Genomic DNA, 16,629 nt, shown 5'->3' with positions numbered 1-16,629 from the left:
TGTGTGTGTGTGTGTGTGTGTGTGTGTGTGTAGTGGTAGTCTGTGGAACTTAGAGCAATTGATCTCTGTACTGTTTCCCTTTCTGCAAAAATGGAGAAAACACGACCTCCCTCACAAGATGCTATAGGATTGAATGCGATACAAATGTGAATTGAAATTGGTCCTGATTTGTAGAACCCACAGTGAGAACTGATATTTATATCTGGAAAGACCAACCCAGAAAGGATGGCAAGTTTGCCAAAAGTTAGTTAACAGTCGTCCTCAAACATGATTTTAATGTGCATAGGAATCACCTGGGGTACTTGTTTAAAATACTTATTCTCTGGTTCCACCCACACTCAGAGGATTTTATTCTGAAGGTCTAGAATGGGGCCAAATAATCTGTATTTTAACAAGCCCTTCAGGGCAAGTCGTCTAGGAATTGTTTTGCTAAATACAGTTGGGTGCTGGTTTTGAGGTGTGCATGTATGTGTGGCTATGGTTTGCCCTATTGGCTATGGCTGCCGTCGGCTCCTCAGATTGTTGGCTTTCGCAGCCGGTAGCTTGGTGACTTTCGCAGTCATTTCATTGGTGAAGGAGAGTGGATGCTGGAGAAAGGGAATGGATTAATGGCCCCTCTCAGTAGGTCTGAGTATGTTTTTCCTGCTAATGCCTGGCACTGCCCCCAGTTGCCCGCTGCCAGGTTGCAGCTATTGAGCAATCATTGTACTTCCTGGCTTCCCTTTTCTTTCTCTTTCTATAAAGTGTGAGGGCCTGGTAAGGCTCCAGGCTTGAGACTGCTGGGCCCAGGCTTTGTCAGGGACTTATCTACAAAATAGTTGCTCATGGCTCATGCCTCTTGTTGGGTGTCAGATTGGGTTGAGGAGACTGTGGGGCTCAGAAACTGAGAAACTCAGATTGAAGGTTAGAGATCCTCATCAGACCTGGGTCACTGCATGCCAGTCCAAGCTCGCGCACGCGCATGCGTGCGTGCGTGCATGTGTGTGTGTGTGTGTGTGTGTGTGTGTGTGTGTGAGAGAGAGAGAGAGAGAGAGAGAGAGAGAGAGAGAGAGGGAGAGAGAGAGAGGGAGAGAGAGAGATCTCATTGATTCTGGAATGAGATAAACCAGCTTTCAGTTTTCAAATCTCAGAGGCTGTAGGCAGGGATTCCAGCTCTTGTTACATCAGAACAGAGAGAATTCAGAAGGTACCCCTGGCCTCTTGCCTTTTGTTGTATGCAGGAAGCCAAGATCAGTAGGAACAGGGCCAGTTCTGAACCTCCCTAATCTCATAGACCACCGTGCTTCTGCTGAGAACTTGCCCTGGGTCTCCCTCGTCCTTGGAGAGCAGCTGCCTGCTGTGCTAATGGTTTCTCAGTTCTGGCGGGGAGTCCTCTTCCCCACTCCACCCCACCCCCCATTCCTGCCTCTTCACTGTCCTCCCTGAAGAGAGACTGATCTGGTGCCTCAGGATCGTCGGTGGGAGAGAGGGGCCCTGGAGTCACCCAAGACCTCTCTCAAAATGAACTGACATTGTTGATGGGGGCTAGAATCGGAGGAAGGCCTGCTGGCTGACTCCCATCCCAATTTTCCCTCCACCTTTCTAGCACATTTCCCATCCCCAACCTGCCTAAATGAGATTATGAGGGGCCAGATGAGATTTCCGGAGGGAAGGGCAGGTGGGCAGGGCTAACGGCTACACAGGAGGGCATCAAAGGAAAAACAAATATTTGCTCTGGGCCTTCTAGTCTCCAAGTACATTCCTGGTATCCAAATGACATTTCCTCCTGTGACTCTCCCAGCTCCCTGACTACCCCTCCCCCTAAAGCGAAAAACACCTGCTGGTGCCCCTGGAACGCTGGAGTCTATCAAGGTCTTTGGGCTGATCCACATGGAAGTCTTACCTCCAAAGGGTGCCATGAGGAACATGAGGGGGGTCCAAGTGGATAGTGATCTGGGGCAGGGTTGCTTCTGTCTCTTATATAGCTGCATGGGATTTCAAATTGTTTGAAAATAACTGAGATGGTCCTATTCCTTCATTGACAGATGGGGAAACTGAGGCCCAGAGCGGGGACGTGACTTGTTCTGTGGCTGGTTAATGGCATTCCTGCAACATAGGCCCTTGATTTGACCACCCCAGGTCCTGGATGACCAATACTGAGTCTTGGTCTGGGAGCTGACCTTGAGTTGAGCCTGGGGTTGTCCCAGTGTGCTTTGTCATTCCAGCAGTCAGCTCCAGAGCTCCAGGCAGTGCTGAGGGTTTGTGGTGTCACTGAGAACCAACTCCCACCCACACACATGCAGCCTATGTTGAGGTATCCTTGGCGGGCGAATTACACTACATTCCTGGTTTTTACCTTGTCAGGAAGACTGCTTAGTTCTTTGAACCTGCAAAGGTTCAAATCCTGGCTCTGTTGCTCACCAGCTGTGTGACCTCTCTGTATCTCTGTTTCCTCATCTGTAAAATGTGGATTATAATAATTCCTACCTTGTGGTGTTCTCATAGGATTAAGTAAGATAATATATGTAAAGTGATGAGCGCAGTAGCTGACACCCACAGTGTTGTTGTCCTAGCCTGGCTGGCTTTGACTAGACCCTACCCTGTCCTGGAGGCACCCATCCTGGGTCTGTTCTACCCTAAGCAAGAAAATGGGTTGTGCCCAGCTTCCTTGAGCCTAACAATTTTGTTTTCTGCTTTGTTCAAAGTCCTAGTCTCTCCTTCAGCCCCTGCTCCAGAGCAGGGTTCCCGCCTGATCAGCTGCCAAAGGCCTCTTCTGCATAATGCTGCCCTCCCAACCACTTCTGCACCTGCCTGCTCAGCAGCAGGGAGGGAGGCTCCGGCTGCAGGCAACACTTGTCCTTGGGCTCTGGCCAAACCACACAAGAGGGCTGGGCAGGGAAGCACCTTGCCCAGCAACCTGGCAGAGTGGGCAGGAGGGTGCAAGGAGGGGTGGGCACAGCATGGGGTTCAGACTACCCTCATTCCTGGAGCCCATTCCTCCCCCTGCCTGGTTCTCTGGCAGGCTTGGTGGGATGAGGAGCGCCCCCACCACCAGCAGGCCCATCCCCACCCTGCCCAGCCCAGGCCAGGCCAGCCCAGCCTCTCCTCCATTATCTAAATGGGTCACCCTCCAGCTCCTTGCCCCACCTCCCAGATGGCAGCTGCTCCGTGAAAGGCCAGAGAGGAGTCAAGAATTTTGGCTTCAAGTCCTGGTGATAGCTATGACCAGAGATGCCCAGCTTGCACCCTCTTTCCTGGGACCTGGAACCAGGACCTTTCGATCTTCCTTTTCCAAGACGCTTCTGCCATTCTTTCCTGAATGCAGAGCATTCCTGACTTGAGTTCCTGGAGGGGAGGCGGAGTTTAGCCAACTGAGTCCCAGCTCCCATTTCTCCCCCGTTTGTGTGTCTGTAAGTGGGATGGGGGTGGCTGGTGGTACTGCACAGCCCGGCCCAAAGCAGGGTGTGGGGCATTCTCTTTTCCAGGGGTAGGAGGCAGGGAGCCGGAGGCAGGGTAGGGCATCTGCAAGGATCTTTTGTCTTCTGAGATGGCAGCTCCTCCAGGCCACACCCCTCCCTCTTGGATCCTGACTAGGCCTTGGTGTGAGTCAGTGCACCTTCCTGACTTCATTGTATTCCATTTGCAAAATGGGGTAGGGTATTACTCCTGCTGCCTTTCCAATGTGTGGTGCTGCAGGGGCAAGAAAATCACAGGCCATCACCAATAGGAATTTTGCTCAGGCAGGTTAATTTAGATATAGCATGAGGCCTCTGAACAAGCCCATTATAACACTCCTTGGCTAGCACCTTCTGCATAATAGCAGGTGCTATTTCTGAAGATACTTGCATTTTGCTAATGTTTGGAAGGGAGCTTAGAGATCCTGATGTGCAAATGTGTGAATGGTTCCTTTCTTTCTGGCCTTTGCTCAAATCTTTCTCTGCTTGGAATGGTCCTGTTGCCCCTCCCTAGCCTACCCCCCTTGCTTGGCAAACCCCACTCATCCTTCAAGATCTAAAACAAAGTTTTCTCCCACAGGTTGTTTTCTCTGCTCCTCTGGGCAAAGAAAGCTCTCCCCCGTGCTCCTGGCAAGCAGGGACTTCAACTGTTATATTCATCCCACTAGACTGGAGTTGATTTAATTGCCACTCTTCCCACTGGGCTGAAATCCTTGGCACCGGGCTAAATTCCCAACACCTAGCATAACACCAGGCACATAGTAGGTGTTCAGCAGATATTTGGAGAATAAATGCCCTTTCATTTTTTGGATGAGGACATTAAAACCAGCCAAACCAGTTAACCAGATCATTTAAGTGACTTGTCTTGAGTTGCATAGTTTCAAACGAGAATGAAATAGCTGGGATCTTGATACTCCACAGAACTGGTGTTCACATTTACACTGGCATGTATTGTTGTGCCTGGGTTCCCTGCCCTCTCTGAGTAGGGTGGCTATATATCGTCTAAACCAGAGTAGAAGGGGCACTGTTAATAATCCTACTGGGATGAACCAGGATTATCCCTGGGCATGTGGTCTTCCTATCTCTAGGTGGTCCATTCAGCAATTGCTACCCTCCTCCTTGGCTCTAGTCAGTATATTTTTATTCTACAGAGTGGTTGCTCAACTACCTTGCGATGAGAACAAAGGTCCCTCAAAATTGTCCTTGTAAAAGAGGTTGACTCTCCTCCCATGCCTGGGAAGAAAGGTAGAAAATCTTATCTGGGCACTGGTCCCATCAGTCAAGGATCAGCCCAATGATTTAACCAATAAATATCTATTCATGATTTGTGTGCCCTAGTGAACAATTGTTGAATGCTTTCTGTGTTGGAACTCTGTCTAGGCTTGTGCACTTGCTATGTCTAATTTACTTTGACAGGCTAGCCAACAGGTAACTAGGGGCCTATCCCATGGGGCTAGAATAGGTTGGGGACCAGTGGCCCAACCCTACCTGGGCAGTGACACATCACTCTTCTTGTCTGTTACCTGCTTGGAGACTGGTGGAGGCATGATGACATAACTTGTTTTCTTCCTGAGAAGTGACAGCCAAGCTGTGCTCTCTTAGCACGTAATGTAGATAACTGAGGGGTAGATCCTTGACCTACCCCCCTGATGCCAGAGCAGAAGCTTGCAGGAGGATGGAATTGTTCATTGAGGGTTAACAATTCTGATTTAGAACCATAGGCTTCCGAAATGGAAAGACATGGATCTTGGGGTTTAACCTGTTACCCTCTATCCATGCAGGGACTCCTTCTAGCACCACTCAGACCCCTTTATTTGGGGGGGGAACCTCATTTCTTTTAGGTCTTGTCTTCTTTAGAGCTCTACCTCCTAAGCCTAGGAAGACTTCTCTCATTGTTGTACATGTTTGTATGTACACAATTATACATCCAAGATGTGCCTGGTTTTTGCATATGTGTGCATCTTAAGCGCTCAACTAGATCTGTTTATTATCTAGATATGTGATTTATATATGATTTTTTTACTATCTATTAATACAATTTGTATGGCCCTTTATCTGAAGAGCTCATAACACTTGACCCATTGTCTGATTTTTTTAAATGAAGAACTTTAGAGAGAAAAGAACTAGTCCATAAATCTTTCCTTCGTGGAGAGAGAAGGGACATGGACAGAGGTGTGCAGAAACGAGCTTCAGGTTGAATCCTCAGAGTCGGAGGAGTCCAGCCCCTTCTGCCCCATCCCCACCCCGGTCCAATTCTAAGCCAGAGCTTTTCCTGCTCAGCTCTTGGGGGTGGTTTGGAGCAGAAGGGGTAGGAGGTTGTGAAGAGAGCACCTGCAGCTGCAGAGTGGGCGTCTCCAGCATCTTGGAGGAGGCTCCATGGTGACCGTCTCTCGGGTCCCTCCCGCGGCCATTGTCCTCCCTGCCCTGCTCTAGAGGGCCAAGAGCTGGGCCTCCCCTCTTTCAGGGAGGCAGCGTTAGGGGAGGAGCGGGGCGGAGGGCAAGCCATCCCTGGCCCGTTGCCGGGGTGACCGGGCCCTGGCCACTATGAGCAGCTCCTCTTACGGGATTAGGGCTGTTCCGCATTCTTGTCTGCTGTCCTGTGAGCGGGAAGCCATTGTCTTCCTCCAGAGCCCTGTGAAAAGGGGGATTAGAGGCCCCTCCCTTCCAGCAGTGGTTTCTTTTTTTCTGTTTCCTTCTGAACCTTGAGGGGAGGTAAACCTTCCTGGGAAGTTGAATGAGGAGCTGTTCACCTCAGTCTGTGCCTTCAGATTTTTCATAACTTGCCCATATCCCATGAAGAGGAAGTCTTGTATTTATCATTTGTGTCCCTGGACAGGACTCGACAGGAACTAACCAGCCCTGTAACACCCCAGCCCTGCCCAGCACCTGATGCCAGCAATGCAGCCTGAGGGCCCATGGCATTTGTAATCCTTGTCTCACAGAATCAGAGCAGGAAAGCACCTCAGACAACTTCGTTCAGGCTGTTTGTTTCACAGAAAAGAAAACCTCTGAGAGGGGGTGGGACTTGCCCTTGGGGACAGTGACAAAGCCTGAAGGAGAACCAGGTCCCCTGACTCACCAGGCAGTGTCTTCTGTGTACACTACTCACACACCACCCGCACTGTTATTCTCCCCTTCCTGTCACCTGTCCCTGGGTGGAATGGAGCAGAGAAAGGGACAGAGACCCCACAGCCCCCAAGAGCTTTGCTTAACTGGCATCTTGGCACTCTTTCTCCATTTCCTCTTGCCTCACTCCACCCTTCCTGAACCCACCACGCAAACCAGCCGCAAACCAGCCGGAGGGTTGAATCCTTATATGGTATTTTCACCTTTACAGACAAGATAACAAAGCCCAGAGGACTCTGTGTAACTGTCTAGTTGTTTGTTTGTTTGTTTGTTTGTTGCTGGGAGAGGGACGTTCCTTACCTACACTGTAAATAAAGACTAGTGTTTTTTTCAGTTATTTTTGGGGTAAAATATATATATATGTATATATATAACATAAAATTCACCATTTTAACCATTCTAAGTATACAAGTCAGTGACATTAGGTACATGCACAATGTCGTGCAACCATCATCACTACTTCAGATGATTTTAGAAGCTCTCTACCCATTAAACAATAACTCCCTATCCTGCCACCCTCACCTCTACCACTCCCCTCCCCTGGAAACCTCTATACTACTTTCTGTCCTATGCATTTTCCTACTCTGGCTACCTCTTAAAAGTAGACTTGTATAACATTTGTCCTTGTATGTCTGGCTTATTTCACTTAATATAATGCTTTCAAGGTTCGTCCATGTCTGTGACAGTATGACTCTGAGCAAGCCATTTAACCTCTCTGGATACCAGTTTCCTCACCTGTAAGTGGGAAGGATGATCATTTCTCTGCGTGTCTCTCAGGGCTATTATGAGGACCAATTCATTTACTAATGCAACAGACGTTATTCAGTGCCTACTGTGTGCCAGGCACTATGCTTGGCATCAGGGATCCAATGGTGAGCAAATCGTTGCCCTCATGGTGTAGTATGGTAAATTTGCTTTATAAATCATAAAGCGTCAGCCTTCTGAATGCAGCTTGTTACCTTCCTTGTTCATCTGTGAACTCTGAATAAGGTGATTGACCCTTATTCCTTCCTGCTAACTCGGACTACACCTAACCCAGGTGAGAGCCTTCTCTAGAGAAGGTGCCCTTCGGCCTCTCTGATGAAGGATGGAGTGGCTTCTCTGGGTCTATCCTGCAGCCTTTGTAGCAGCTACAGGCAAACCAGAGTCAGGACTTTGAGAGTGTCCTTAGGGACACCTTCATCGGCCAGACCTTTGTCTTCACTCGCCTGCATTCTCTGTTCCCAGGTGGCCATCAAGTCAATCCGGAAAGACAAAATCAAAGATGAGCAAGATCTGATGCACATTCGACGAGAGATTGAGATCATGTCATCACTCAACCACCCGCACATCATTGCCATCCATGAAGGTACGGAGACGGGGCACCTGAAGAGTATGTGTGTGTGTGTGTGTGTGTGTGCGCAGTCAGAACAGATGATACAAGAAATAAGAGAGATACAGGCTTCGGAGGTGGGCAAAAGCTGGATTTGAAACCCAGCAACTAATTCTGTTTAGTCTCTGGGTGGGCCTCAGTTCCTCATTTGTAAAATGGAATAACCCCACATATGTCACATATGTTGCAAAGATCAAGTTAAATGTCACCAAGTGCTCAGCTAATGGGAGGAACTCAACAGATTGTAGGCTTTTTGTTGTCATTGTTAGGTTTTCCCTACTTGCATACTGCCTCCCCAACCCAATGAGATCCTCAGCAATATGGGGGAGTCTGAAACATAGGTTGGCCTGCACCTGTCTCAGGTGTGTGGGTGCTATTCTTCATAAGTCCCAAGAGCCAGGCCTCCTAGAGTCTGCACTGTACTCTGAAACATTCCTGCCATAGGGCCAGCTCCCACCTCTCCTCCCCATCTCTCTAAGCCTCCTCTTGTTCTGACATCAGTGCTAGCTTTCCACTCCAACTGCCCTGTTCCCTGTGACCCAGATAACAAAGGGAACAAGAGAGGGTGATGAGAGAAAGAGGGGGAGCACCTCCCAAACACACCGTCTGCTTCCAGCCTTTACATAATATCAATCAGATAGGAAACAGGGATAGCGGCAGGAGGGAGGGCTTTGCCCTCTGAGTGTTACTGGTGGGAAGCATGCGTCTTCTTTCTTGGACTCTGTTTATAGGAAGACTAAGTGCAGAGCCATTGACGTGGCCCCATGGCCTGAGCCTGTCCCACGAGGAGCCCAGACAAGTGGCTGAGAAAGCTAATTGTATCTCTGTTTGTTTCCCCCAGGGAAGAGTGGGAAGATGACAGTATTGGTTAAGCCAGGCTGAGCTTGGTGATTGGGCCGTGTGTGTGTCTGTGTGTGTGTGTGTAAATTTTCCCCCACATCTCTATCTCCAGCCAAGCCTGGGAACTGAGCTTTGAAACTCAGGATGTGGCTTCTCCTGCGCCTTTAGATTCAGCAGACCCAGGGCCACCACAGTTACTGTGTATCTGGCAGGGCTCCCCCAGATCCATCCCCATCCTGTCACAGCCTTTAGGCAATACAGAATGGGGGAGGGGGACTGGCCTCTAATCCAGCTGCTGTCCAGAATGTGCTGGCTCTCGACCCCCAGTTTCATGGCACAAAGGCTACAGAGATATGGAGAACCACAGGGGTGGGGGCTCAGCTAGGCACCCCCCAGGCGCCTAGGCCACTCACTCGTGTTCCCCTAGAAAGAAAGCTCGGTCTTCCTGACTATGTATCCGACTGCCTGGGTGCTCGTACTCCTCCTGGGAGAAGCTGCCGCCCTCAGCACCTTCCTCACAGGCTTGACAGCAGTAGCTCTGGGGCTGGCTGAGCAAGCCCAACTCCTAGGACCCGTTTGACGCAAAGATGCGATGTCAGGGACATGCGTGTTCTGACACATACCTAGCTGAAGGGCCAGTTTGGTGAACCAGTCGTACCCTATCTTTCCAGGGGGCTGGAGCCAGGACAATGCCTGCGGTGCCAAGAAGGCCCCTCCTACACGTGGTGATGAGCCGGCTGGGGCAGGCAGACTGCTAGGAGCCCAGCCAGTCAATTTATTACCAAATATTGATTGATTGCTTCTGTGGACAAAGCCCTGGCAGTACTCTGAGCAGAAAAGTCAAAGATATTGAGGGAGAGAAATATCTCTGCTCTCCATGGTACTTTATAGTTTACAAACCACTTGCATATACCTTTTATCCCTCTTCTGATTCTCAAGGCAGGCATTTTCTGGGCATTATTATTCAAGTTTATATATGCAGGTGCTGATAATGTAACAGTAGGTGCCACTGATTGAGGGCTTGCTTACATCAGTCCCTACACCTGCTTGTTCAGCCAGCCTGAGCTCTCACTGACTTTTGTTTCATTCTCACCCCAGCCCTAAGAGGGTAGCCATGATTATCCCACTCTTCAAATGAGAAAGCTGAGACACACTGGTTGAGTACCTTGCCAAGGCCACCCAGCTAGTAAGTGATGGGGCCAGGATTCAAACCCCAAACCTGTATTCTTACTGATGAATCTACAAGAGATTTGTTCAAGGTCACGAGCCAAAAAAGCACCAAATTCTGAACCAGAGAACCTGGCTTTTCATTCTCATCCAATGATGTCTCTGCCTTCCTGGGAATTTGCAGGGTAGTTTTAAGAATCCTCGAAAGCCTGTACTTCCAAAGAGACGGAGAGTGAGCCAGTTCCCTTGGCCTTAACTCATTGCTACTGGAAGATGTTGAGAGCTTCAAAGGCCCTTCTCCTGCCCTTGCTTGCCACCCTCCTGCCCCATTAGCAGACATTCCCTGAGGGAGGGCCTGCCTGGTCTAGCGCCAGGGAGAGACCCGGGGCCCCCAGTGGGGAGCAGTGTGCTCTACAGGTGCCTGACATCCCGCCTTATTCTGCCTCAGTGTTTGAGAACAGCAGCAAGATCGTGATTGTCATGGAGTATGCCAGCCGGGGCGACCTGTATGACTACATCAGTGAGAGGCAGCAGCTCAGTGAGCGCGACGCCCGCCACTTCTTCCGGCAGATCGTCTCTGCCGTGCACTACTGCCACCAGGTGAGGCCCTACCTGCCCAGCCCTGTCCTAAGGGGTGGTCCCTGGGCTCCAAAGCTGGTTTGGGCCAGAGAGATTCCATGACTTGTCCATGATCACACAGGGAGACAAAGCAGAGGCAAGACTCAATTCTGGACTTGGCCTATAGAATGCTGGTGTCTGGCATTGAGTCCCTTGGCCGGGGTGAAAAGGCCCGTTATTTGTTGTGCTTTGTACCAATAAAGATGAATATTCCCAGCCTACCTGTGCCCCCTATCTGGCCCCCTTTGTGTTTACCTCCCTTTCCAGACTAGGCCTTCATGCCTTTCCCTCCCTGGTGACCTTCCCCTGATCCTCCCTCTCTCTTTCAGAATGGGGTTGTCCACCGGGATCTCAAACTGGAGAACATCCTCCTAGATGCCAACGGAAATATCAAGGTGAGCCCCACTTTTTGTTTCCAGCAGCTCTCCCACAACCCCCAGCCTCTCTGTCCCTCCCAAGTATCTCTGAGTCCTTAGGGAGTCCCAGAAGGAGTCAAGCAAAGCTCAGACTTATATGTTGGTTTCCACCTCATTTTACTGAGGCCTCAAGATAAGGGGTTACTTGCACAAGGTCCCACGGCTAGCGAAAGGCTGGTCCTGGGCTAGAACCAATGTCTTCTGACTCTCCAAACAGTGCTCTTGACATCACAAGGCTGACAGGCGTCTAGGTCTCGGGTCAGATTTGGCTCACAACCTTGGAATTGGCAGGTAGAGGACCACGGCCCGAGTTCTTCTCCCCACCTGGGTGTGCGCACACACACACATGTGCACGTACATGCACGCACACTTTAATCTGCTGCGGTTAGGTAGACCTGCGATTAGATAGACCTTTGGCTCCTTTCCTCAAAGACCAAGAATTTCAGCGCCAGCTTCCTGCTGCCTACAGCTGCTGACTTCCCATGCCTAAGGAGTTAAATTTAGGTCTGAGAAATTCACAATGATAGATAAACTCAGATCTCAGAGCTGGAAGAGGAAGAGAGGAGCAGGCTGGCTCCTTGCCGGTGCCCGAGAGGGCTCTGAGTCTGCACTCGGACCCTCCTCAGAATCTTCCTGAACCCAGGACATAGTCCCTTCTCCAGTGGCCTCTGACACTTGCCCTGAGGTACCCTGGCACTGAGTTCATTCCCTTTTCCCAGCTAATTCCCGGAGCAGGTGGGGCTTGCTTTGATGCTGTGGGGAATGGGGTCAGAGCCAATAAACCCACACAACCCAGATAGGCACGAACTCTCCCATCTGCACCAATCACCTGCCTCATTATGGGCTACAACTGGTAACAGCTTGATAAGAGACCAATAAAACCATAAATGAAGGAGCCAGAGTTTCATAAACAACCCCTCCCCACCCTGGACACACATGACCCTCTGCCAGGGGTAACGATGTCAGAAGCAGCAGGGCATTGGCCTCCGCCTTTATCTGAGGATAGCTGGGGAAAGGGTCTTTCTAGGGTGCAAGAAGATGGGCTTGGGGCCTCTCAAGGCCTCAGTGTCAGATGGCTCAGGGAGTCCTGTGAGAAGATTCCTTCTCCTGGGCTATAACCACAACCATGACCTTTGTTCTGCCCTCACTAATGCTTCTCATCTATTCTGGGCTGACCCCACCTTCCCACCCAGGTATGGTCATAGACGAGCCCTTTGCTAGGAAGGGCAGCCCACCCTTCATGGTTAATCAGTGCTGGAGTGACACATTTCTGAGGGCCATGACACTGGCTTGAGATGTTGACTCTCCCGCTCCATCTGGTAGACCTTCCCGTTGAGTCCCATCTGTGGGTCTTCCCTGTGCTAGGAGCTGCAGGAGGGGTGGGAGCAGCAGGTCAGCATGGGGAACATATGGATGTGGTAATACGAGGAGACAGAATTGATGAGCGGGGGCTGCAGCAAGCCATTGGAAGCTGTGGGAGAAGGAGATCTCAGGGCAGTGGAAAGCTTCCTGGGGAGGTAGGCTTGCTGGATCAGGAGAACGTGCAGGACAGCGCATGTGTGGAGTGGAGTACCGCATGAGCAGAGGGACCTGGGGAACAGTGAGGACCCTGGAGCCCCCACACATCTCTTCCTAGACGCTCCTCATTGACACAACTGCTGCAGGGCTCTTTCTTCCAGGGCCTGAGCTGTGTTGGCAGCGCCCAGTGTGGAGTGGGGTCATGGGCACCCTTTCCTCTTATTGGGGCCTGGGTTACTCTGGGGTCTGGAGAGCTACAGAAAACCCAGGCCTTGGTGTGACCGTGTTTGACTCACTCCTACAGATCGCTGACTTTGGCCTCTCCAACCTCTACCACCAAGGCAAGTTCCTGCAGACGTTCTGCGGGAGCCCCCTCTATGCCTCGCCGGAGATCGTCAACGGGAAGCCCTACACAGGCCCAGAGGTGAGTGTCCCCCTCTGCTGCCAGCCCGCCTCAGCCATTTCCTATGACTTCAGCTCCTGTGAGATAGGTGGGCTGGTTTCCTAGTTATTCCCTTTCTCAGAGTACATAATCCAGCGCCCCCACACCACCTCCCAAAGGAGTGACTTGCCAGGTCTCTAGCCAGGGGAGGCACAGCTGGAACAAGAATTTCAGTCTCCCGACCCCTAGTCTAGTTCTGTGCCCCACACCTGCCTGGTTCCCATCACCTTTCCCGGCACCCAGCCAGCTGCCCACTCCTGGCCCCGAAGGGATGACCTCGCCACTGCTGTTGTGTTTGTGGCTGCCCCATCCACAGGGAGACGATTGACAACACCTCTCCCCGTGAGCCTTAGTGCCTCCTACAGCCTCGCCCCACGTCCCCTGGGCACTAGAGGGAGATGGTCCTCAGAAGCACTGGCCTCTGAGTTCTCCAGTATGTACCCCTTTCTTTTCTGGAGTGGAAGTGAGCCTGGAAGCCCTCCAGCCTGTGGCACGCGGGCATCCTTGCTGATCAGCACCCCCTGTCTCTCTCAGGTAGACAGCTGGTCCCTGGGTGTTCTCCTATACATCCTGGTACATGGCACCATGCCCTTCGATGGGCAAGACCATAAGACGCTGGTGAAACAGATCAGCAGTGGGGCCTACCGGGAGCCGCCTAAACCCTCTGGTGAGTGAGGGGTGTGAGTGTTCTCGTCCAGGCTGTGGGTATCCTAAGCTGATTCCTGAGGCAGTTGAGTAAAGAGGACAACCCACTGTACATGAGAGTGCCCTCCGCTTACCTTCTGCTGTCATCTCTCTGCCTCCTGTGTCTGTGACTCCTGAGGAAGGAGGGGCTATCTCTTCCTTCCTTTATGGGCATGCTTTATTATATTTGGGAAGTGCTTGCTAAGGTCTAACTTAGAGCCTCTTTACTACAGTTGTCTCACTTCCTACTGCTTTTGTCCTCATCCTTAGAAATCTTTGTGTCCTTTCACCTAGGAAGTAGAAGGCAGGAAAAGGGTGTGAGAGCCTTGGTTTCCCCTTGAGCACAGTCCACCCCCTCAGTAGGGAGAAGGAAGAGGCACACTAACATACAAGACCGATAAAGAGACCACAGTTCTGAGAGGTGTGGGATGGAAGAGGAACTTGGCAGAATCCATCCAGGAAAGCTGGCCCCGCTGGGGTGTGTGTAGAGCTCTAGATGGGAGTGGACGCATCTGACACAGGAGCGAACAGGAGCTGAGCACAGACGGGGATGTGCCTGTTCTCACGGCTGCCAATCTGACGCCCCTGCCTTTTGTCTTCCAGACGCCTGTGGCCTGATCCGGTGGCTGTTAATGGTGAACCCCACCCGCCGGGCCACCTTGGAAGACGTGGCCAGTCACTGGTGGGTCAACTGGGGCTATGCCACGTGTGTGGGGGAGCAGGAGGCTCTGCACGAGGGAGGGCACCCTGGCAGCGACTCTGGCCGGGCCTCCATGGCTGACTGGCTCCGGAGGTCCTCCCGCCCTCTCCTGGAGAACGGGGCCAAGGTATGCAGCTTCTTCAAGCAGCACGCGCCTGGAGGTGGGATCACGGCCCCTGGCCTAGAGCGCCAGCATTCCCTTAAGAAGTCCCGCAAAGAGAACGACATGGCCCAGTCTCTCCAGGGGAACCCGGCTGACGACACCTCCCCGCGGCTTGGCAAGAGCCACCTCCAGCTACCAAAGGGCATTCTCAAGAAGAAGGTGTCGGCCTCCTCAGAGTGGGCAAGGGAGGACGCTGAACTCAGCCCGGTCCCTGCGAGCGCAGGACAGGCTGCCCTGCTGCTTCCCAAGAAGGGCATCCTCAAGAAACCCCGGCAGCGGGAATCGGGCTACTACTCTTCCCCTGAACCCAGCGAGTCTGGGGAGCTCTTGGATGCAGGGGACGTGTTTACGAGCGAGGTCTCCGTGGAGCAAAAGCCCCCCCAGGCCTCAGGGCTGCTCCTCGGTCGGAAGGGCATCCTCAAACACAACGGCAAGTTCTCCCGCACAGCCCTGGAACTCACAGCCCCCACCACCTTCGGCTCCTTGAATGAACTGGCCTCACCTTGCCGTCCATCCCGGGCCAGCCGCCCCTCGGGGGCTGTGAGTGAGGACAGCATCCTGTCCTCCGAGTCCTTTGACCAGCTGGACTTGCCTGGACGGCTCCCTGAACCCCCGCTGCGGGGCTGTGTGTCTGTGGACAACCTCATGGGGCTGGAGGAGCCCTCCTCAGAGGGCCCTGGAAGCAGAGGACTGAGGCGCTGGCGGCAGGACTCCCTGGGGGAAAGCTGCTTTTCCCTCACGGACTGCCAGGAGGTGACAGAGGTCTACCGACAGGCACTAGGGATCTGCTCAAAGCTCAGCTGAGGGTGGGGGGCATGGCCCCACCTGGACAGGCTTTACGATGTACCTCGCAACCCCCCCCCCCAGGGGAGACTGCCTTCTCCCCAGCTTCCCAGGACCAGCATTCCAGCCCAGAAGGCTGAGGCGGTTTGCAGTTAAGCCCTGGGGAGAGCTGGATGTGGGAAATGGGCAAGTGAAGTGCATTGAGGGTTCAGTCTTCAGCCTTTTCTAACCAAGAGGACAGTAGAGGGGGAAAGAGTAGAGAAGTAGAGAGGGAGGCCTATGGCCAAGTCCAGGTTTCTGTTTCGTGCACACGTGGTAGGGCCACAGAAGTCTGGAAAGAGCACTCTCATCATTACCCACCTCCTTTATCGCAATGAGGAAGTTCGGTGCATGGTGCCTTCCTGCCAAGGTGGGGATGGAAACTCCTCAGATACACATTCCCATCCCCACCAGGCACTAAAACTGGAATATGGAACTCCCTAATGTGCCCGGGTCATCCTGGAAACATTCTAGAGTGTACCCTCTCTTATTTCTCCCAGCAGTAAGAGAACACAACCTCTTCCCTCAAAGGTTCTCTCTCCTTTCCCATCCTTCAAACCTGGAGTCGCTGCTATGAATCTAAAAGACTTGAAAAGGCTCCGGCTGCTATTGGACTTCATCTCAAGGGGCCCATATTCCCCGGGACCTCCACGTTGGACCTCAAAGACTCTGAATTTCTCTAGCCTCCAAGCTGCTCCTGCTACTGAGAATGGACGTGTCTATTTCTCTGGGCCTTCAGGACCCTAGAATGTCCTATTTATGTTTTTCAGCTCTGTGTTTTTTAAAAAGTGAATCTTACTGTTTTCAATAATGTGAATGCTATGTTCTGGAAAGTCCACTATGACACCCAACTTTTGTGTACAGAGAGATATTTTTGCAATGATTCCCTACTGATCATGCGGGAGGGGGGACCTTTTATAAATCCACAAGTTCTGTTGCACTATCCAGAGAGGATCTCTGGCTTTCTCATCCACGCCCTGATTTTGTCTACCTGGTGGTCCCTCTTCCCTTCTCTGTGGCCAGGAATAACCATTCCATTAAAAACTAGAACGGTGATTGAAAATAGCCTCTGATATTGTTTGAAGACCTTAGACACAGGTCTCTTTGAGCCTTCTCTTAACACACCGACTGGGCTGGGAAATACAGAACCTGCTTAATAAAAACAAAACACAACAAAAAACCCAGCTCACAGTTTCAAAAGGTTCCTCTTTATACCCCCAACAGCAGTTCTGCCGTATTCAGCACACTTATGGGAGAGTCCTGGGCTGAGGGTCCCGATTTTCACTTCCTGCCTGTGGCACTAAAGAGAGAAGTAGTCTTGGCGATT

At 51.7% G+C, this 16,629-nt stretch overlaps 1 protein-coding gene across 2 annotated transcripts in view; it reads left to right on the top strand.

Annotated features, from left to right (window-relative positions):
* The window catches only part of NUAK2 (NUAK family kinase 2), a 17,460-nt gene extending 1,093 nt beyond the window's left edge, over positions 1 to 16,367 (top strand). For both annotated transcript variants that reach the window (XM_019649590.1, XM_019649589.1), the window contains exons 2-7: positions 7,788 to 7,908; positions 10,388 to 10,539; positions 10,887 to 10,952; positions 12,796 to 12,915; positions 13,468 to 13,600; positions 14,221 to 16,367. In XM_019649590.1, the coding sequence (XP_019505135.1) occupies positions 7,788 to 7,908; positions 10,388 to 10,539; positions 10,887 to 10,952; positions 12,796 to 12,915; positions 13,468 to 13,600; positions 14,221 to 15,284 (1,656 nt within the window). In that variant the 3' untranslated portion in view covers positions 15,285 to 16,367. The remainder of the gene's footprint in view (positions 1 to 7,787; positions 7,909 to 10,387; positions 10,540 to 10,886; positions 10,953 to 12,795; positions 12,916 to 13,467; positions 13,601 to 14,220) is intronic.
* Positions 16,368 to 16,629: the final 262 nt, after the last annotated feature.

The sequence above is a fragment of the Hipposideros armiger genome, unplaced genomic scaffold (genome assembly GCF_001890085.2).
Source record: "Hipposideros armiger isolate ML-2016 unplaced genomic scaffold, ASM189008v1 scaffold_134, whole genome shotgun sequence".
Lineage (NCBI taxonomy): Eukaryota > Metazoa > Chordata > Mammalia > Chiroptera > Hipposideridae > Hipposideros > Hipposideros armiger.
Note: the sequence above shows the minus strand (reverse complement) of the source record. Positions and strands in the feature narration are given on the sequence as shown.